This window comes from Silurus meridionalis, chromosome 13 (assembly GCF_014805685.1).
Source record: "Silurus meridionalis isolate SWU-2019-XX chromosome 13, ASM1480568v1, whole genome shotgun sequence".
NCBI classification, from domain to species: Eukaryota; Metazoa; Chordata; class Actinopteri; order Siluriformes; family Siluridae; genus Silurus; species Silurus meridionalis.
Genome location: NC_060896.1, coordinates 17375070 through 17398784, shown reverse-complemented (window position 1 = coordinate 17398784; position 23715 = coordinate 17375070). Strand labels below are relative to the sequence as shown.

General features: G+C 39.0%; 1 protein-coding gene across 2 annotated transcripts in view; it reads left to right on the top strand.

Moving 5' to 3' along the window:
- rasgrf1 (Ras protein specific guanine nucleotide releasing factor 1) overlaps positions 1-12969 on the top strand; it is a 242396-nt gene extending 229427 nt beyond the window's left edge. For both annotated transcript variants that reach the window (XM_046864006.1, XM_046864007.1), the window contains 5 exons: positions 3415-3612; positions 8272-8351; positions 8441-8558; positions 8897-8965; positions 12072-12969. In XM_046864006.1, the coding sequence (XP_046719962.1) occupies positions 3415-3612; positions 8272-8351; positions 8441-8558; positions 8897-8965; positions 12072-12164 (558 nt within the window). In that variant the 3' untranslated portion in view covers positions 12165-12969. The remainder of the gene's footprint in view (positions 1-3414; positions 3613-8271; positions 8352-8440; positions 8559-8896; positions 8966-12071) is intronic.
- Positions 12970-23715: the final 10746 nt, after the last annotated feature.

Sequence of the window (23715 nt, the reverse complement as noted above, 5' to 3'; positions counted from 1 at the left end):
ACCGGTCCACCCCATACAATCAGTAAGAATCCAACTACTAACATGGCCAAGACCAAAGAGCTGTCCGAAGACACTAGAGACAAAATTGCACACCTCCACAAGGCTGGAAAGGGCTACGGGGAAATTGCCAAGCAGCTTGGTGAAAAAAAGGTCCACTGTTGGAGCAATCATTAGAAAATGGAAGAAGCTAAACATGACTGTCAATCTCCCTCGGACTGGGGCTCTATGCAAGATCTCACCTCGTGGGGTCTCAATGATCCTAAGGAAGGTGAGAAATCAGCCCAGAACTAAACGGGAGGAGCTGGTCAATGACCTGAAAAGAGCTGGGACCACCGTTTCCAAGGTTACTGTTGGTAATACACTAAGACGTCATGGTTTGAAATCATGCATGGCACGGAAGGTTCCCCTGCTTAAACCAGCACATGACCAGGCACGTCTTAAGTTTGCCAGTGACCATTTGGATGATCCAAAGGGAGTCATGAGAGAAGGTCATGTGGTCAGATAAGACCAAAATAGAACTTTTGGGTCATAATTCCACTAAACGTGTTTGGAGGAAGAAGAATGATGAGTACCATCCCAAGGACACCATCCCTACTGTGAAGCATGGGGGTGGTAGCATCATGCTTTGGGGGTGTTTTTCTGCACATGGGACAGGGAGACTGCACTGTATTAAGGAGAGGATGACCGGGGCCATGTATTGCGAGATTTTGAGGAACAACCTCCTTCCTTCAGTTAGAGCATTGAAGATGGGTCGAGGCTGGGTCTTCCAACATGACAATGACCCGAAGCACACAGCCAGGATAACCAAGGAGTGGCTCTGTAAGAAGCATATCAAGGTTCTGGCGTGGCCTAGCCAGTCTCCAGACCTAAACCCAATAGAGAATCTTTGGAGGGAGCTCAAACTCCGTGTTTCTCAGCGACAGGCCAGAAACCTGACTTATCTAGAGAACATCTGTGAGGAGGAGTGGGGCAAAATCCCTCCTGCAGTGTGTGCAAACCTGGTGAAAAACTACAGGAAATGTTTGACCTCTGTAATTGCAAACAAAGACTACTGTACCAAATATTACATTCTCAGGTGTTCAAATACTTATTTGCAGCTATATCATACAAATAAATAGTTAAAAAAATCTTATTGTGATTTCTCGATTTTTTTTTTTTTTAGATTGTCTCTCACAGTGAACATGCACCTACGATGACAATTTCAGACCCCTCCATGATTTCTAAGTGGGAGAACTTGCAAAATAGCAGGGTGTTCAAATACTTATTTTCCCAACTGTATCTTTATATATCTTTTATATCTTTATATTCTTATATTTTATTTTATATATTTTTTTTTTATACTTTATCTGCCTTCTTTTTCCACATCCTATTTCCTCATGCCGGACCATCGTAATAAGCATTTCACTGCTTGTCGTACCCTGTATGTATGTGTATGTGATGAATAAAACTTGATTTGATTTGAAATCTACTACCATTTTCATATATTTTATATGTGTGTATGTATATATATATATATATATATATATATATATATATATATATATATATATATACACACAGTAGAACCCACTTATCTCGACTTCGGTTAACTCGACAACCCTATTAAGTCGACGTTTTTGAAGTGGAACCGCCAAATTCTCGCTTTGTCTTAGCATTTTTTATCGGTTATGTCGACTTTTTTATGTCGCCGAACCCTAATATCTCGAGCACAAGTGGGGAAAAATTTGCCATTTAACGTCGGTTATCTTGGTGCATGCGATAAATGTTATGCGATGAACGGGAGGCGAAAGTAGAAGCGCTGCACTGAACAGCACACGGGAGAACGTGGGATGAGCAGCAAAAGCATAGAATTAACAACGGCAGGAATCTGTGATGCGCTTTGGGAAGAAAAGTGCCGGTGGGAAGGCACGTACCGGGATACAAATGAGCAATAACAACGACCGCCGTGAACCAACATATACCAACAATAACGGACAGTGAGAGAGTGGAAGTTTAAATAGGAGCTGGTGATGAGTGCTAAACGAGCACCATATGTGCGCGATTGAAGCCGGGATCTTCAGAGAAAGCGGCCGAGAAAGCACCTGCTACGCCGAAGGGGGCGTGGCAGGTGGATTCCTGACAGATAAACATGTACTGTATGTATTTTTATAGCATGCCTTCATGAAACAAATCGCGGCAACGCTGTTGTGTAAAAAAACCCTTTAAAAACACGTGCATGCACATTCTCATTTATTAACGCACATCATGTATATAAAAAAATTTCAAGCACGTTAATATATTGCCGCTATTTTGATTTTGGTTTATCTCGATCATCGGTTATCTCGATGCTTTTTGGCAACCCCCTAGGACATCGACATAACCGGGTTCCACTGTGTATATATATATATATAATGTTTGCGTGTGTGTGTGTGTGTGTGTGTGTGTGTGTGTGTGTGTGTAGTTTTCTATAAAGGTGAGCCTATGGAGAATTCATTGTAGTGTTCCACTGTATGTCAGTCATGTTGACGAAATACCTGTGGTGTTCTCAACAGAGACTGGGCCACTGTTTTATGATTTAGTTGTGTGGCTGTGCACCTTTTTTAGTCTTTACATGGTTAAGATCTTTTCTTCAAATGAGTGTGGATTTCCTTTCCAATCTTTCATATGCTTAGTCAGTTCCTCTGTCTTGTTGGCCCTCCACGGTTATCACCAAACAACAAAGGTTTCAGGGAAAGATGACTGTAAATCAATTAGTGACTTTAACATTTTTTTCCAACATGCAAAAAAAGATATTTAGGTGATTTTCAACAGGCCTGAAGATTCATACATGTTTACAAATGTTAAATATACACCCAGTTTTTATTGTTTCCCATTGGTCGAAGGGTCTCATTTATCAACCATTCATCTGCAAAGTTGTGTATGTGTATGCAAAGAATGTGATTTATGTAGCATAACATGATGTTAGAATATTTACATACAATCCTGATAATGTGTGTGCCAAGAACCCTAAATCTATTACAAATTGCTCAAATGTCACTTACTGCCATTAACTCTGCATATTTGACAAATTAGACAACTGTGTTGCAGACAGGTGACACACATTTGTAACTTAGGAGCACCTGTGATTAATACTAATTTACATGTGACCATTGGTGCATCTTATGCATAGTGTAGGCTTTAATTAATGATACACATGGAAAAAATTTTTTTCCTGCTCTAACACTAATTTTATGACAGGCTTGTTGATTAGTTACTGAAATGTATAAATTGATCAATTTACAGTATATTAAAAAATTAATATTGAGAAAGTTTCTAATTGATATCGGTGCAGACAAGCAACTACAACACTGTAAAAGAGATTTATTTTCTCTATTTTTGTATTAGGCATTAATTAATAAGCATTATTTGAAGTAAATAATAATTTTCTCTTTTAAGGTAAGCAACCTAATTGCATCAGAGATCCTGCATTGTGAAGATGTTAACACACGGGTGGCTGTGATGGAGAAGTGGGTAGCAGTAGCTGATATCTGTCGATGTCTCCATAACTATAACGCTGTGCTAGAGATAACCTCATCCCTTAACCGCAGTGCCATTTTCCGCCTCAAGAAGACCTGGCTCAAAGTTTCCAAACAGGTAAGGCAACTGATAGTGCCCGTTAAATACAGCATGACAATTTATATACGAATATAATATTATGATTTATAATAATCATAACAATTATAATACTAATAATAACCATCAATAACAACAACATAATAATAATTAGTAGTATAATTATTATTGTTTATTTTATTATTAATGTTGTTTTATTTAAAACATTAATTTGAAAAATCTTTTTAATTTCAATTATTTTTTATTTTTTTTTGCAAAAGTTAAGTGTTAATGTCAAGAACCAGTGACTTAAACTTGTCAATACATACTTTACTGGGTGAAACTGGATTGTGGGTTATTTGAGAATTTGCCAACCCCATCCATGTTCCCAACAACCAGTGCCCAACAAAAATAAACAAGTCAGTAGGTTACTGTCAGGGAACCACCGGCCACGTTATCCCCGGGTTTGCGGCGGCCACTGCCAGCCGGGCTTCATCACCACCCTCCAGCAGCCCGATGGCTCTTCTGGCCACCTTCTCCGGGGACGCAGCCAAATGCCAAATGCCAAAAATAGCCATAACCCTCCAGGTCGGCTTGTTCCACCGCGAGAAGATACAGTTTCTAATCTTGGAGGATTCTACCGTGAGCATCATCCTGGGTCAGCCCTGGCTGTTAAAGCAATATTCTCGAGTGGAGCTAATGGTGCCAGGAACACTGCCTAGACCATCTCCCCACTCCACTCCAGGAACCCATAACCCTAGCGGCAACACACGTGGAAGTCTTTCCTCGACCCATCCAGGTGGAAATCCCGGAGGAATACGACGCTTTGAACGTTTTCAGCGAGTGGGCAGACCCGTTTAGCACTTCACCGGCAGTGGGATTGTGCCATAGATCTGGTACCGGGGGTTAAGGGTCGGGTCTATCCTCAGTCAGCTCCGGAACACAAGGCCATGGAGGGTTATATACAACAGGCTCTCCAGCAGGGCTTCATAGTCATATCTTCTTCTCCAGCTGCTTCCAGTTTATTCTCCGTGGAGAAGAAGGACAGGGGACTATGGCCCTTTATCGACTACCAGAACCTTAACGCCCAGCTCTCCCCACTCCCGTAACCGCTCCCGCTGGTTCCGGCCGCCCTGGAAGACCTACGTGAAGCCTGCGTCTTTACTACGTTGGATTTAAGAAGTGCCAATAACCTTTTGTGTATTCGCCAGGGGGATGAGTGAAAGACAGCCTTTATAACCTCCACTGGTCACTACAATTACCGGGTCATGCCGTACAGCCTATTAATCTCCCCTGCGGTGTTCCAGACCTTTATAAACTAGGTTTTTCGACACTTTCTCCACAAGTTCGTAATCGTATATATTGTTGACATTCTCATCTATTCCTGGACGCTGCAGGGGCACCAAGAGCAGGTGATTCAGGTCCTTTAACTACTGCGGGAACATCACCTGTACCTTAACCTCCCCAAATGCGAGTTCCACCGCTCTAAGGTACAGTTCTTGGGCTACATCTTCAATGCAGCCAGGAATTGTATGAATGAGAGGACGGTAACGGCGGTATGAGACTGGCCACTCCCCACCTCCGTGAAGGAGCTGCAACGGTTTCTGGGGCTTGCGAACTTCTCCCCCTGGTTTACACAGTGTTTCAGCCAGGTCGCAGACCCATTCACCTGCCACCCCCGGGGGAAAGGCCAAAATGCTTTCCTGGACCTTGGAGGCAGAAGAGGCTTTCAAGGAACTGCAAAGGAGGTTCTGTGTCGCTCCCCTCCTACATCACCTGGATCCCCAAATCCCGTTTGTGGACGCTTCATCCACCGGCGTAGGGGCGGCCCTCTCCCAGCAGTCTCGTCTCTGCCCTTTTGCCTACTTCTCGAGGAAGCTGTCCCCGGCCGAATAAAACTACGACATTGGGAATCAGGAACTCCTAGCCATCAAGCTGGCACTAGAAGAATGGAGACACTGGCTCGAGGGGGCAACGCATCTATTTACGGTCATCAGTGATCACAAGAACCTTCAGTACCTCCATGAAGCAAAAAGACTAAACCCTAGACAGGCACGGTGGGCCATGTTCTTCACCCGGTTCCACTTAACCATCACCTACCAGCCGGGTTCGAAGAACGGGAAGGCGGACGCTCTCTCACATATGCAAGACCCGGATAAGTCCACTGAACCGGAACCAGTCCTACCTCCTGAAGTGTTCCTATGCCCTATAATTTGGTAATTAGATCAGGAGCTCCGTTTGGCCACACGAAGGGAACCAATCCCCGCAGGTTGTCCAGAAGGCTGAATCTTTGGGGTAAGGTCGTGGAATACCTGGTGGACTGGGAGGGTTATGGTCCAGAGGAGCAGTCTTGGGTTGCCAGGCAGGACATTCTGGACCCGGAGCTCCTGGAGTTCCATACCTCGTTTGTTGTACTTCGGTTTCTGGCTGGTTCCTCGAGCCTAACAGTTACTTACAGTTCTGCAGCATATGACAAGCCTAAACAAGACTCATCAAGGATTCAAACTCACCTTAAAATTAGGGGGCTCAAACTTAAGCACACATCTAAATTGGTTGGTAAAACGGCTACTTGCATTGGCTTGTTTGCACAAGAGTCTGGATGCGGTAGACAAAGAAATCTTTGAAGAGTCAATTAGGAGGGAGTCAGATGTTCTTCCACGTTCTCCTGAAGATCAGAGCAGGTGTTGTTCTTGAAGATAAAGCTTGCTGGAAGATCTCAAAAAGGATTTGAGATCTCGTCTCGAAAAGTCGCTGCTGGGTTGTTTTAAGCATCTGAGCCTTTCCCTCAAACAAGCAAGTTGACTTGACCTGGCTGACTGACTGACTAGTTGGGTTCAAGATGTTTTAAAGGTCCTGAACCCCACCCATCTTTGGGGGAATGGCCAATGCTATGGCCTGAAATTTTGGAGGGAGAAACTCCCTTTGTTCATGCATTTGTGGGCATGGTTTCCGGGTTATACTTGCCTTGGAGAACTTGAAGTTTTATCCAAAGTATATTATGACAGGAAGGTTACATTTGATGATCAAATAAATTGCACCATTGTTTGCAAAATAAGGAACAGATCATTTTGGTGATCATTTTGATATTAGACATGTAAAGCAAGGACAGCATTAACACAGAGGTACATTACATACCAGTTAACATTTAGCATACTATTAACATACCAGTATTTAAGGTATAACTTTGTTAATACAGTGTTATATTCAGGTATATACAATGCACCCTTGTTAGAAAAGAAAGAATAAAGAGAAGATAATTTGAAATCAAATTTAAAATCAAAAGAATAGACAATATTTCAACAGAGGTATAATTACTAAACCTTTTAGATTGTAACTATTATTGAGGTAGAGTTAAACACTTGCTTTATTTATAGGAGAAGATACAAACAAGATGTACTGTATGTTTGTGTCATGTGAAGTGGGACATTCTATTTATTATTTAATTAATAAAAGAATGCTCCCTTTTGGTGTGTGTGTGTGTGTCTGTATATGTGTGTGTCACAAACAGATGTACTGGGGCCGAATTCTGAGAGTGAATTGTTTTATGGTTTGAGGGTCCCTGTGAATTCAACCAGAGAGGCCAGGGGGTTATCTGGCTTTCGGGGTGGTGTATGTGTGTGTGTGTGTGTGTGTGTGTGTGTGTGTGTGTGTGTGTGTGTGTACTGTGTAAGGTATGGAGACTGGCTTGTGTTAACAGTTGAATGCTGCTTTGAAGTCAGCTGGAGACAGGGTTTGTCCTGCTTTGTGTCTTCTGGGGTGGGGGTATGACACTGTGGTATACAAACTCTCTGTTTGAGGTATGGACATGTATGCAGTAATGGGTGAAAAGGGAGTATAGTAGTGGAGACAATACACATCCCTGAGGAACCCCAGTGCTGATGGTGAGACTGAAGGAGGTGAAATTGTTCAGATGAACAGACTGTGATCTGTTTGTAAGGAAGACCAGAGTCCAATTGCAGAGTTGTGTGCTGATGCCAAGTTGTTCCAGCTTCAGGGTTAGCTTGGAAGGGCTAACTGTATTAAAAGCTGAGCTGAAATCAACAAACAGCATCCTGGCATAGGTGTCAGGGTTATCCAAGTGAGTCAGGGCAGAATGAAGTACAGTGGAAATGGCGCCCTCAGTTGATCTATTTGAGCAAAAGGCAAATTGGTAAGGGTCCAGGCTGGGTGGCAGACAGGCTTTAAGGTGGGTGAGGACCAGTCTTTCGAAGCACTTAGCGATGACAGGTGTGAGTGCAACAGGACGAAAGTCAGCCAGTTCTGTTGCAGTGGAGTGCTTTGGCACCAGCACGATGGTAGCAGACTTAAAGCAGGTGGGGACGATTGCCTGGGCCAAGGACAGATTAAAGATGTCCTCGAAGACCTCGGCCAGTTGCTCCACACATGCTTTGAGTACACGACCAGGGATGCCCTCAGGGCCAGCTGATTTTCTTGCATTCACCCTTCCCAGGTGGGCGCACACTTCAGAGGTGGAGAGTGTAAGTGGCTGCTCACCTGGTAACGGCTCTGTTTTGAGCAAGGGCTCCATGTTCCCCTTTTCAAAGCGAGCGAAGAAGAGGTTGAGCTCTATGGGACCAGTCATGAAACAAACTGTATCAGATTAGTACAGAATTGACTTGTTACTTGTTATATCATTTAAGATTTTCAAATAATAGACTACATGTATGAAACCTGTAATGTATGTTTTAATCCGTTTTTTAGACCAAAACAGTGATTGACAAGCTGCAGAAGTTGGTCTCATCTGAGGGAAGGTTCAAGAACCTGAGAGAAGCTTTGAAAAAGTAAACTTGATATTACTTATCTTGTGTTATTTGTGACTAAATATGTACATTGTTTACATTATCTAATAAAGTACTTATTTCCCTGTCAGTTGTGACCCTCCATGTGTACCATATTTGGGGATGTACCTCACAGACCTGGCATTCATTGAGGAGGGTACACCAAACTACACAGAAGACAACCTGGTTAACTTTTCTAAGATGAGAATGGTAAACACGTGCTGTTTTTGCTGTCATGTAATTTCAAGCAAATCCAGTAATAAATATTAGTTATATAATAATATAAACAAACCATAAAAATATATAGTTTAAAAGGGACTGTGTTAGGAAAGAAAATCAAGATGACAAACCATTTAGTTTTAGTTCTCTTGAAAATCACCCTGAGCAAAACTACTTGTATCAATAGTTTTGTGAGATTGAAATCAGTCACCAGTCTGTTTATTAATTTATGATTACAATGTGTGCATTTGTTTAGAGGAGGACAATACCACAATTCATTACTTGTTGATGCACTGATTTAACGCATGCTGATTTTTGTTCCTTTCTAGATCTCTCATATCATCAGAGAAATACGGCAATTTCAGCAAACGGCATACAAGATTGATCACCAATTTAAGGTATTTAAAATCATAAACATGGTTGAGTAGCTGAGCAATTGTGGAGCAAAAGATGGACTAATCAGTAATTGTATACCTAGAAAATGTACATTTATATTAGGATTCCAGTTTTTGTATTGTATAACCAAAGGTCAAGATGCATAATTTTGGATATGATTTTACCATTTTTTGTTTGGGACCTCAGACACTAATCACATAGACCTAAACAAATTTAAACATAGATTATATTACACTTGATTAATGCTATAGGCTACTACAGAAATAATATTGTGTATCTCTATAGTAGGTACTTAAGAGTTAATAACACATACAAATTACATTTATTTTATTTTTAACCATATAGTCCTTGAACAGCACACAGTAAAAAAAACAAAAAAACAAAAAAAAACCAGTGTTCCTACAGTACCATGGTGCTGGATAAACAACATAGAACTACGTGAAACAGGACAGAACTAACTACAACTACACAGGATTACATAAAGTGCATGTAGTTGAGCATGTGTAAAAACTGCAAGTAAAAATTCCTAAAACAGGATAGTAAACACAGTATAGGACAATGCACTGTCAACAAGTAAACAGTTCTAGTGTGGATAAAGTGGATAATGTATCAGGTTGTACAATAATAATTTTATAATTAATAATATATTCTGTCTACAATCTCCGTGAAGGAGCCATAAATGTTCAGTACAAAGTGGAGGTCTGTGCTTTTTTGACATCAACAACAAACAAAAGAAGAGAATCTCTCTTTCTCTTCTTCAGGCTGAGATTGTTGGGTCTGCATGAGTCTCTTAACTGCTGCAGTTTCTCTCTGTATGTTGACTTGTTATCCTTGCTGCAGAGACCATCCACGGTCATCAAAGTAAAATTTGTGCACAGTCATGAGTCAGCAGAGAAGAGTGAACAGCATTGGACCGAGCACATAAACTAGTGCTTAGTGTAATGGTATTGGAGATTTTGCACCCTATCAGGACTGAATGAGGTGCAACAGGCTCAGCTTTCCATTTCAGGGGCTGACGAATTATTATCTCAAGTCTATGAACAGCACTTGCACATATTGGTGCCTCAGGAAATCATAAACCTCTGAGGTCATCCATGGCTTTCTAGGGTTAGGGTTGGGGTTAGTCCAAGGCTTTCTAACCCTAGTGTGTAATTGACAGTCATGAAGACAGTAGCATTATTGATGTACTTCATAATGAAGTCAACAGCTGTGGTCAGTGTGCTCAAAACAACATTGCTTCATGTTTGGAGCAACAAATGTTTGTTTATCATTGCCAGACACTGCTAAAGTACAGAAATCCAAACTGAACAGAAAAAACAGAAGTCTCAGGTACGGATGGAGCATAGAGCACAACGTCTGAGTCCTTCTGATTTCTGACTATCACTAACTTAGCAAGTTATAACTAACATTATACTTTATCCATGAGCAAGCATTGAGTGGCCTATTTAAAGAATATTAGTTTACCGTTATATCCTCTGACTAAGATACAGACTGGCGAGTTTGTGTCCGTGAGCATGTGTAGTGGCTATCACTGACTTAGGAAGTTATGACCAAGTAACTAAATCAATTGTTCTTTATGAATGAGCAAGCATTTAGCGGCCTATACAAAGAATATTTGTTTACCCCCTATATCCTCTGACTAAGATTCGGATTGGCCAATTTGTCTCCGTGAGCAGGTATCGTTAGCCAAGCACAAAACCTAGCTCATCATTCAAAAAACACCATACCTGCTATAAAGCTTGGTAATACATGGAGTTTGGCAGGTATTTGTTAGCTCTTTAACAGGAAACCAAAACAGACAGCCCCTATTTAACCCCCACATTGACACATGGCAAATAGCCTATTCAATTAAATGCAGTCCATTTTTTTGTAGAAACCACATACTGCCTAGTATGATGATATCTCTATTAGCCATGCTTATAACCAAAATCATATATAAACAATGTTCCATCGAACTTGTTTTACATATATCAAATGTAACAATATATACATTATACAACATACACGTGTATATGATTTTATTACATATTGCTACTCCCTGCAAAATATATTTCACGTTGCAGTCAATACTTGGAACACTCAATTTAGTTAATTAGTGACAATTAGCTTTATTTTCAATGCCAATGTGAGCATAATTGCTGATTAAGCTAGTGTGTTGCTATTTTATTAAATATTTGTCATTTTAAAAGGGTAAACTTTTTTTCATGTTATAGCTGGTTTGGAGCAATTTATCTACATAATATTTGTGTAAAAGTCTTACACTATGAAACAATTTGTTATACAGAAAAGGTATTTAAAAAAAATTACAAGCAAAGATTACTTTTCACAAAGAAACATTTTTTTTTTAATTACGTTTAAATTTTTTTAAAACGTGAATCATTGTTGTGGTTATCATACATAATTATCATACATAATCATGTACTAACCATGACCCTTTAGTTCCTTTTATAAAAAAACAAAAATAATAATAATTTACGATGTTAAGTGTTTTAAAATGGACTTATTAAACATAGTTCATATACAAAAAAACAAACTATAGGACTATGCTTAAAATTGTAATATTTAATCCACTGCACCCCTGAAAATAAAGAATGGACATAGGTGCAGTCAAAGGGTTAGTGTGTGTATTACTTTATCATTTCTTAAACATATACATACAAATTTTTATAATGACTTTATTCAACTTCAGTAGTCTATCAACTTGCAAGTACATGCCTTTAATACATGTCACAGGTCTGTTACACATGTCTGTCAAAATGAAATAATTATTTTGCCACAAACTTGATTATACAGAAGTCCTGTCATGGTTAATTATTGAATTGATACAATAACAACATTTTTACATATTACATCTTTTACATATTACTATATACATATTAGTTTCTAAATTGTTTCTAATTCTGAGTTTCTAAATTGTTTCTAAATTGAAAGTTGTTCTGTAATTTATTTATTTTTCATTATTATGCTCCAAAGCTGTCAAGCATGTACTTGCAAAATAAAAACTAGAATTGTTTTGTTTAAATTCACTTCTTAAAACTTATTTAAGAAGTAAATTTAAAAAGTGAATTTAAACTGGAATTGTTTTGTTTGTTTTTCCTTGTTTTCTAGGCATCCCTGTATTTGCTAGACAGTAGCAATGTGATGGATGAAGAAAGCATGTATGAAGCCTCACTCAGAATTGAGCCCAAAGTGCCAAACTGAGAGGGAAGGCATCTGTAAACTTAAATGGTTGTATAGCCCATCATCTATTAACACACAGTATTCTTAGATTATATATTTTGTGTTATTGTTCCTGTAAGTTTTTAATTCTATAAGTTAGTAAAGCACATAAGCATTTTCAGATTATAGAGGAGTTACAGATATCATGGTATTTTCCTTTATAACAGCACTTTCCACATCCCAGTAGCAAAAAGAAACAAATATATGTGTATGCTCTCAGATAAATATCTATTGTTAAATGCTTTTTGAGTCTCTTTACTGATTCTGGTCAAACATAAAAAATTCCCACATCACCCTTTAGTTTCAAGTAATTATCGAATATGTAATTCTCTGATGGATTTAACAGCAAGCATTTTTTTTACTAAAAATGTATAACTACACCATATAATAATGAAAAACTACTGTACCAGACATTTGTACATAGGTGATATTCCAAGGCACCAATAAACATATATCAGGTGTAACAATATATACATTATACAACATATGATTTATTATATATTGCAACTCCCAAAATATATTTCACGTTGTAGTCAATACTTGGAACACTCAGTTTAGTTAATTAGTGACAATTAGCTCTATTTTCAATGCTAATGTGAGCATAATTGCTGATTAATGCTTGTGTGTTGCTTTTTAAAAAATATATTAAATTGTAAAAGGGTGAAATATTTTTTTTTCCTGTTATAGCTGGTGTGAAACAATTTAACTACATAATATTTGTGTACAAGTCTAATTGTCCTACAGTATGAAACAATTTGTTATACATAAAAATTACTTTGAAAAATTACAAGCAACGATTACTTTTGGCAAAGAAATCTTTTTTAAATCAAACATGAATAATTGTTGTAGTTATCATACATAATTATCATACATAATCAAATATTAACCCTGACCCTTTAGTTCCTTTGATAAAAAACACAAAATCATAATTTGCGTTGTTTAAACATAGTTAATATACAAAGAACCACACTATAGGACTATGCTTAAAATTTTAATATTGAATCCACTGCACCCCTAAAATAAAAAATGGATATAGGTGCAGTTGAAGGTTAAGTGTGTGTATTAATTTATAATTTTCTAAACATATAAATACAAAATTTAAATAATGACTTTATTCCACTTCAGTATTCTATCAACTTGCAAGTACATACCATTAATATTTGTCCCAGTTCTGTTACACGTCTGTCAAAATTCTTTGGATTATTTAAATAATTTTTTTCCTAATTTCCTATTTTTATGTATTTTGTCTATCATAATTATACACCTGAACAACTTTATTGTATTATATTTACATTCACCCGTTGGCCTCGTTATCCAATGGTAACTGCACCATGTTTGTACAAAACTAATATAGGAGATGGTAGATCAGTCCTTGTGAATGAGTTTGGGAAAAGAATGAAAGAAGGTCCTCTTAAATGTCCAGTTAGCTTTGCTAGATATGAGAAGTTTGCATGCTATTGGATATAGCCCCTCATACGACCTAACATCAAATGCCACCTCGAGATAGGTGATAGGGGAATGGGGCTCCCATCCTGGCTGGAAGAGCAACCCACCCATTGTCCTCCCCTTTGGAAGCCACTCAGCTGCCCTTCCTTTTTGACAACCTTGTGCTGGATCCTTGCCCTGCTGAAAAGGTCATGCCTTATATTTTCACAGAATACACATGTACAGGTCTTGGCCTTGTTGTGGTGGTCACTCCACATCTACTTTCTCCATCTTGGATGTTGCTATGTTTCCTGGCTCCACATTGTTCCACTTCCTTGCTCTGCTGATTGTGTTACACGCCCATCTACTTCAAGTGTCCATCGTTCATGCTATGTGGAGGATATCACTCCTCTCTTTCAACATTTCAGCTTTGCCAAAGCTGTTGCTCCCACAGAACCACAAGGAGCAGGGAATATCACTTCACTTCTTATCACTGCTTAGGGCTGCCTGTGAAGATGACTTTGGGGTGGTGGGTGTTATCCCAAAGACATATGACATAGACTACACTTTATCATTTTATGTTTTTCTTTGTTATTTCGAATCATTTTGTGTTATGTTTATTCTGCTTCTGCTTGTAAATTTGCACTTCATTTAAAATTATCCACACTTGCATCCACTTCCAGCTTCTTAATACATCTGTAGCTCCCCAGTTCCCAAAATGATTGAGACCTAAACGAAAGCTTCATACATAGATAAACAATAATGAGTAATTGTTAAAAATATTTTAATGTTATAAAAGCAATACTTAATACATTATATGTTTTATTATTAATAATAATTATAGTCAAAGATTCCCCCTTGCCCCTTTTACTGCAGCAACTAGCATGTGCCTATGCGTATTGCTAGCCGCCATGAACCATGGGCTGGCTCATAGCATGATTTCTTATTTCAACATTTCTTGTTTATGTAACCATACATTATTTATTTGGTTTGTATTGCACGTGTTTCTGTTTTTATTCATGAAGTATCTTCTTCCCTGTCTCATCATGAGTTTACTTTTCACGATATTCCTTTCACAGTTTTCTGTTCAATGCACAGTTCAATGCAGTTTTACCAAGCCATGCATTTTCTTACCTTGCCTAGTTGTGTTGTTTTTATAAATGCCCGACCCTTGTTTTTATAAAAGCCTGTCCCATGTATTTGACTCCCTCTTACCCTGCAATTGTATCCGCTTTGTGCTGTTGTGCTTTTAGCATGTTACACTTTTAGTAATAATAAAAAACTAATCCTACCCTCTTTTTTCTATGCATTAATAGATTAATGAATAAAATGAAGTAATAAACATTTATGTTTGGGGTATATTTTAAGTTCAGCTCTTCATATACTTTTTGTCATACAGTGTACATAACCAAAACATGCCCATGCATCCTCACCATGGGAATGTGTGGATTTACTATGGAGCAGTGAGGGCAGGACAAACCCACACTACTTCCACATGGGTTTAAGCGGTTTCTGTAGACAAGTGGCAGGCCGTGCATTTGGTACCTGGACCTTCAGTGGGGACTTACCTGACTTAATTCACCTTTTAATACCACCACTATCACATTGCAACTATAGAAACCATCAATACTATACAAAAACACAATATAATAACGCGTGGCATTACAGAGAGAGAGAGAGACATTTCGCATATGGAGGGTGAATAAAAGAAACCCAGTTAAGACTCCAAACCTCTACACTACAACTGCAACTGTGCCACATGCATTATCTGGAGCAGTTTAGAATAAATATTTGTCTAATAACATACAAATTTAAATAAAATACAACCTACTCACCAGAGATGCATACTCGTTATTTACAGCGCTCCTCAGAGGCTGTAATCCAGTGGTACCGCTCATATTCACTGCTCTGGAAATGGTGAACAAACCCTTTCCCGTGCTAAAACAAGCTAGCTAGCTTCAGGGTTGGCCGACCTCCTCACGATGTCTAGCTTTTCTTGAAAATGTATTTTTAAGTATGTATTAAGTTTCTCTTCATCCGTAGGCATAAAAAAGTCTAATTCTCAGCGGTATTAATGTGTGCAGATCGCTACAGACGTGTTTTGCCAGTCGAACTTGGCTGTAAGAGTTTCCTTCTGACCAACCAATCAGAGGACGGAGGAATGTTGACGCTTTTCTGTGTTGTGAACATGGCAGCACATAGAGGCTGAATTATGATTAGACAAAAACAGAACATCCACATGCACATTCTGGAAGCAGTGCAGCCAAGAGAAAAACGAAATAAAGAGAATAAACTGTTGCGAATAAATTTATACAATTTCATGGAACAAATATTAGAATTTAGGTTGTAATTGTAGGTCAGTGCTTCTGATAGTGTTTAGGCCAGCATAGAAGGCTTTGCTGGCTCTGACCACCCCCCACTGCTGTAGACAACCCAACTGTGGGTTTGATCACAAAAGGCCAACCCCCTGTAGCTTAGCTCATTTGTGGCAAAAAATACATTTTGTCCTTGTTGATCTAATTTATTAAACTCTAATTGTGCCAACAGAATATGTGAGGAGAAGAATGTCACTGTGGCTAAATCTAATAGCAATGGCAAAAGATTGAGGAGCATGTCCATGTCTACAAGAAAGCTCCCAGGAAACCAGAGTGGATGGTAGATTTCTTTCTGATGTAGTTGTTTTTTTTGACAGAAAAGCATTGTGAACTATTCTGACCAAGAAATCCAAAATTGTCAGCTCATCCTTGTGATGCTGTCCTTCCACTAACGTGAACGTAATTCCTAATGAGTAAGATGGTGGTAGAATGTTAGTGTGACCAATATATAGATACTTGGTTATGTAGAACCTCTTCAGGTAGCAGCACAGAGTAAAAATGATTAACCATGTTAATCAAATAAACAAATTATGTTCCAGGTTAATCACATTAAAGTGTCAGGATGTCTGCAAATTTCACTAGATACATCTGAAATAATTCAGAGATAACAAGTGAGAGAGTGAACAATGATTGTACATAATCCAGATGTACACCGTGTGCATAAACTGAAAGCAGGGTAAAATATTTGTGATTGGTGTTATTTATTTATATATTTTATTTTATAGAATATTAAAAACACTTAAAAAGTACTAGTGAAACCTGAAACCTGAAACTCTGTAAGTCTGTTTATTTTTAATGCCTTAAACTTTGGGTTAAAGATTTGATATTGATGTTAATGGTAAGCACATATTTAAATAAATGTTTGTGTTATTTTAAATAGCAGTGTTGTTGCAATTGTAAGAAGTGAAGTTTGAGGTAATAGATGATGTACTGCTGCTTTAAATAGGAGCCAGAGAGAATACCGCACAAATAGTGCCCAAAGTTTTGGAGTCTCCAGAAAGTCTGCAGGGGGAGTGAGTATGTAGAGAGATAGAGTGATTCGATGCATTGTGTAATCCACTGTGGCAAATCTATGACTTAATGATCAATAAAGCAAGTAAAGTAATCTACTGAGCTTCTTGTAAGTGTCTTGATTACAGTGTGGATAAATCATCAGAACAAGCCAAGAACCCACGGACGCACACAAGGTAAGAATGTGGAGGCGAGCATCTAACGTCACTTGTGTTACACTGGTGGCAGTGGCAGTTGGTTGCTTTTGCTGTTTTTTCTTTTTATATGACTGATGTGAATGTTTTTTATGTTTTTTGCAAGTTTGGATTATGTGCATGTTTTTTCCCTTTCTCTCAGAAAATGGTGGTTGAATTTCATAACACAGCTGTAATTCAGATTAATAAAAGATCTGCTTCAGGGAGTCTACACTTTCCCTTAATTTCTGTGCATCCGTGGGGTCCATCCTGTGCGTCCGTAGGGTGAGTGAAAGGAACCAAATGCAGGGCGCAGGCTGAAGTTCAAAAGGCAGTCTTTTTAGAGAAAGCAAGGAAAAATCCCAATTGTCCGAAAATTTATGAACCCAAATTTAAATGAGCACCAAGAGACTGAGAGCGGGAAAAAGCAAAAACAAAACCTTAAACTTGGAGAACCAGTGCAAAAGAGACAGAAAGCTGATTGAAAACAAAAACGTCTGAGAGCCGGCAAAATAAAGCACAAAAAAATCACCGCCGAATCCGGAAAAAAAACGAGAGTCCGAAAAAAACGAGAGATAAAAAGCTAAAGTAAAGTATTCAGGGCAGGAAAAAGGGCAGGAAGGCCTCAAAACAAACACGAAGCCGAAGAGACAATCTCATTTGCAAACTATACCTATATTTTCCGGTTTGTCTAAATTGTTGCACGAAAAAACATTTACAAATCTAAAAACTTAATATTTATGGGAAAGAGGGTAAAAAAATTTATAATAATAATAATAATAATAATAATAATAAAATTAAATTAAAAAAGGATAAAAATAAACAAGGCTATGGTTTATTCTGTAAATAATATTTTTTCTATAAAGGACAAAAGATTCATTGCATTTTTATTTTTAATCACTTTAAGGACTTTTATAAAAGAAATAAACTTATTATAAAATGCAAAAAATGTTGGTTTCAAGTTCAAGTATTTTGATTTGTGTATATAAAATTTTCCCATCAGATGTATATTATTAACAAGAAAGTCGTCTTTGTTATTGTTTATTACAAGCCCAAAGATAATGTCCTTCAAAGTGAAATTTCTTAGATGGGGAACCTTTGGGTAAAGCCAGTTATGGATATGCTTCATCACTACTGAGATCAGAGCTACAAATGATCTCAGAGCGTCGTGGATGGTTTTATCCGACCGGCTTCTGGTTGGGAAACCACTATCAGAACGTTTCCCAACCAGAAGCCGTGGGTGGATAAAACCATCCGCGACGCTCTAAGATCCCGCTCCACTGCCTACAACACGGGGCTCGCCACCGGGGACATGGATGAATACAAGACTGCGTCTTACAGTGTTTGCAGAGCGGTGAAGGATGCAAAGCGGCGCTACAGGAGAAAAATAGAGTCACAGTTCCTAGGTGCCTCTAGGAGCCTGTGGCAGGGACTAAGGACAATAATGGACTATAGAACACCATCTTCCAGAATGGTGGATGCGGACGCTTCTCTAGCAGACGAGCTAAACACCTTTTAAGCTCGTTTCGAGGCTGCAGCTAACCACGCTAACGGCGCTAGTGGCACAACCAGCATGCACGCCGAGAGAGCCGTAGAGGTAAACACATTAACCATCTCGGAGCATGACATGAGGAGGACATTCAAGAGAGTGAATACCAGGAAGGCAGCAGGACCAGATGGCATCACAGGTCGGGTTCTGAAAGCCTGCGCTGACAAGCTAGCACCGGTGTTCACTGAGATATTCAACCTCTCACTGGAACAATCTGTTGTCCCCTCATGTTTCAAACAGTCCACCATTGTTCCTGTCCCGAAGAAACCCCAGCTCGCCTGCTTTAACGACTACGGCCCTGTAGCTCTGACCTCAGTAGTGATGAAGTGCTTTGAGAGACTGGTCAGGGACTTTATCACTGCATCACTACCAGACCCACTGGACCCACTACAGTTTGCGTACTGTCAGAACCGTTCGACTGAGGACGCCATTGCACATCTTCTCCACACTACAATCAGCCACCAGTACCAAAGAAATGGGAATTACACAAAGATGCTGTTTGCGGACTACAGTTCAGCATTTAACACCATAATTCCCTCCACACTCACCTCTAAGTTGGAGGTCCTGGGACTCTGTGTCAATGGATCTCTAACTTCCTGACTGACAGACCACAAGCCGTATGGGTGGGAAAACACACTTCATCCACCCTCACCCTCAGCACTGGAGCTTCCCAGGGTTGTGTTCTAAGCCCCCTGCTGTACTCACTGTACACATATGACTGTGTGGCCACTTCCAACTCCATCACCATCATCAAGTTTGCTGACAACACTGTTGTGGTGGGCCGGATCTCCAACAACGATGAGACGGCCTACCTACAGGAGGTTAAAAACCTGGAGAGATGGTGCCAGGTGAACAACCTTCTCCTGAACGTCAGCAAGACTAAGGAGTTGATCGTGGACTTCAGCACGAAGCAGGAGCGGTCATACCAACTGCTAAACATCAACGGGACCTCAGTGGAGAGAGTGGACAGTTTCTGATACCTTGGTGTTCACATCACACAGGACCTGTCATGGTCCTGTCACATTAACACCCTGGTGAAGAAGGCCCGGCAGCGTCTGTACCATCTGAGACGCTTAAGGGACTGTAAACTACCCTCTCAGGTGCTAAAGACTTTCTACACCTGCACCATTGAGAGCGTTCTGACGGGTAGCATCACTTCCTGGTTCGGGAACAGCACCATGCAGGACAGGCGAGCCCTCCAGAGGGTGGTGCGTTCAGCTGAAAGTACCATCCACACCGAGCTCCCTAACCTGCAGGACATCTACAGCACGTGGTGCCGGACCAGAGCCAGGAAGATTGTGAAGGACCTCAGCCATCCCAACAATGGACTCTTCTCTTTGTTGCGTTCCGGGAAACGCTTTCGCTCCCTGAAAGCTAACACAGAGAGAATGAGGAGGAGCTTCTTCCCGCAGGCTATTCGGAGTTTAAACCAGGAAACACCCAGGATCTAAAAAACTGGCCCACTCTCTGCATCATCAGGCACATATCTCACTTTTCGTGCTACGGCACTTCAGACACTGGACTCGCACAGCACAGTGCACTTTACCGCACAAGGACACTTTACACCACACCTTACTGCACACGGACACTTATGGACACTTTATGGACAATCAAAAACCATGCTTAACTTGTTTACTGTTGTTTTCTGTTTACTGTTTAACTGCACACTGCCATAAGCATTTTTTTGTATATATATCTTTATATCCTCATATATTCTTATTTTTATATAGTTTTTATACTTTATTTATCTGCCTTCTTTTTCTTTGTTTTTATTTTTTTATTTTTATTCTCCTTTTTCACCCCATTTTATTCCCTAATGCCGGACCGTCGTAAAAAGCATTTCACTGCATGTCGTACTCTGTATGTATATTTATTTGACAAATTAAATTTGATTTGATATCAGACCATAAAGCGGCTGAAGTAACAGTCTGCGGCGGGAGAAAGTTGGAATGTATGTGTAAAAGTGTACAAACTAATCTTTATGTCATGATATACTGCAGCATCTCCGAAATCAATGCATATGAATGTCCAGCCTCAAAGTAGATTTGAATTAATTCCAGTTTCTCCTTGCTTGCCAATGTTTACTTCTGTTATTTTCTTATATTTAAAGGTGCACTAATCAAAATAAAAAAAAATAGTTTAATGTAAACAGAGAACTTTGCACATGTATAAGAAACAAAGTTATAAGATTTCATACTTCCTGTATATCTTGAATGACAGGTGTCTCGTCCAATGATCGGTAAGTGTTCCATTTACAAACTATAACTACCTTTTCTGGTTTGTCTGGATTGTTGTTGTGTTTTCGGATTTGTTAATGTGTTTTCGGATTTGTTATTTTGTTTTCGGATTTGTTGTTATGGACATTTGGTGCAACCCAGATGAGGATGGGTTCCCTCTTGAGTCTGGTTCCTCTCAAGGTTTCTTCCTTATGCCATCTCGGGGAGTTTTTCCTTGCCACAGTTGCTCATCAGGGACAAACATACTTACAAAGAACATATTTATGTTTAATCACCACATTATCTGTGTAAAGCTGCTTTGAGACAATGTTCATTGTTAAAAGCGCTATACAAATAAAAATGAATTGAAGTTAGTGTTTTTTGCACTTCTCGGCCACCGTAACTTGCACTGTACTGATCCTGCAAATAAAAAAAAAAAACAAAGTCAAACTCTATCAAAGTACACATACAGTTTATCAATTACAATGAGGAAAAATAGTATACACACTTTATTTCTATAACTTGGTGATAACATTGAAGCTTTAGGTTAAATATTTTATAAGCTTTATAAGGTTAAAATGTTTCTGAATTTCATGATTCTTCGGGGCTTCATAGTTAACACAAATGACAAATGTTTAATGATGTGATTATTAAACTACAAAATGTTGTGACATTACATTAATGCAAGATCAGCAGGCAAGTTAGCTATACAGAAGACACAGTTTGCACAAGATCAAAAACATTCATATTGTATGTAATTTGAATTAAAAAATAACAAATCATTGTTTAAGAAACATAAGTCAATCAAGCATTTCTATAGTACAAAAAAACAAATTAGAACTAAATGTTGTTGCAATCTTATTTATTTTTTTAAATGTATATTTCTCTTATCGACAGAAATATGGAGTGTTGGTGGTGCTACAGATATTACATTCGGTCAAACATGCCCATTACACATAAAATTGATAGAACCTATGTTTTGTTGTTATATGAACTTGTTATTTAAAGTTTTCTATTTCTCGTTAAGTTGAGGTTTTTAGAACTCATCCAATTGTGTAGTGAGCCACTGTAAGTTGACAGTACATGATTTTACTTGTTCACCTGACTAAAACTCAAAATCTTTTTTTACAGTGTGTAAGCAGTACACAACAACATGCATAAAAAACATTACATTATTATTGTAATAACAAGTCACATATGCATGTACTGCTGCAAATCTTGGTTTATTAGGAAAGATAAAGCTCCACAACATACCAGAAAATTTTAATAACATTAAAGCACATCCTACAAGCTCTCAGGAGGCACATCCCAAACAGCAATGGCACGTCAGCTGATGCTAGCAAGTGCAAATTCCAATCTAAAAAAAATCAAGTTTTGTACTTTATTCATTTACAAATTTCCATGAGATTCCTTCTTTACGTTTAAAGTCTCATTTATCTCATTCTCAATTTCCCATAATACATTGATTTCTCTTTCTTTTTTGGAAGTCTCACTAATCTCCTTCTTGTCCTAGTTACATATTTGTGACTTTTTTCTGTTCCGATACCATTTAACATAATTTGTTTTCATGCATCTCGATGAACTGTCTCCTCTTTGTTAAAAACATGTTTATAAAACATCTATTCTTTTTCTTGCCCCCCGACAAAATGTCTCATCTTTTGTGATACCATACCTATTTTTAAAACGTTTCTTGTTTATCTGGCCTTCCGTGTCTAGGTGCTACTGTTTTTCTTTCAGGCGGTACTGAGAGCTGGGGGCCGGGTCTTTGTAGCCGAGGTCGCATCAAGCCGAGGTCATGAAAGTTATTATGTTCATCATTGTGAGACTGGTGAGACTGGGAGGTGTTACCTCCGGTATTCGGACAGTCAGCACTGGTGCTCCTCAGGGGTGTGTCCTTTCCCCACTGCTATTCTCCCTTTATACGAATGACTGCATATCAAGTGACCCAACTGTCAAACTCCTAAAATTTGCAGATGACACCACGCTCATTGGACTAATCCAAGATGGTGACGAGTCTGCATATAAGCAGGAGGTGAAGCAGCTGGTGCTATGGTGCAGTCAGAACAACCTTGAGCTAAACACACTCAGAACTGTGGAGATGATAGTGGACTTTAGGAAACATGATTCAACACTACTCCCACTCACAATACCCAACATCCCTGTGTCACCTGTGGAGAACTTCAAGTTTCTGGGCACTACCATTTCCCAAGACCTGAAATGGGAATCAAACATAAACTCGATTCTGAAAAAGGCCCAGCAGAGGATGTACTTTCTAAGGCAATTAAGGAAGTACAGTCTGCCACAGGAGCTGTTGATACAGTTCTACACTGCAGTCATTGAATCTGTCCTGTGCTCATCAATCACCATCTGGTTTGGAGCAGCAACAAAACAGGACAGAAACAGACTGCAGAAAACTGTTAAAACAGCAGAAAAAATCATTGGTGCCCCCTGCCCACTCTCCAGGACTTGTACCATACAAGAACCAGAAACCGGGCAGGAAAAATCATTAATGACACAACATCTTTCAGCTCCTCCCTTCTGGCAGGCACTACAGAACTTTGTTCACTAAAACTGCCAGACACAGGAACAGTTTCTTTCCCCAAGCAATCACCCTCACTAACAACTGACCATAATTATATTCCCTGCTCACATTTATGAGTACTGCACAGAACTGTCAGTCATCACATTATCTGTATATGTTGCACACACTATTGCTTCTATATACTATTGCTTCTATATACTGTACAAAGTTTTATAGTAAACTCTCTCATCATACCTGGCACA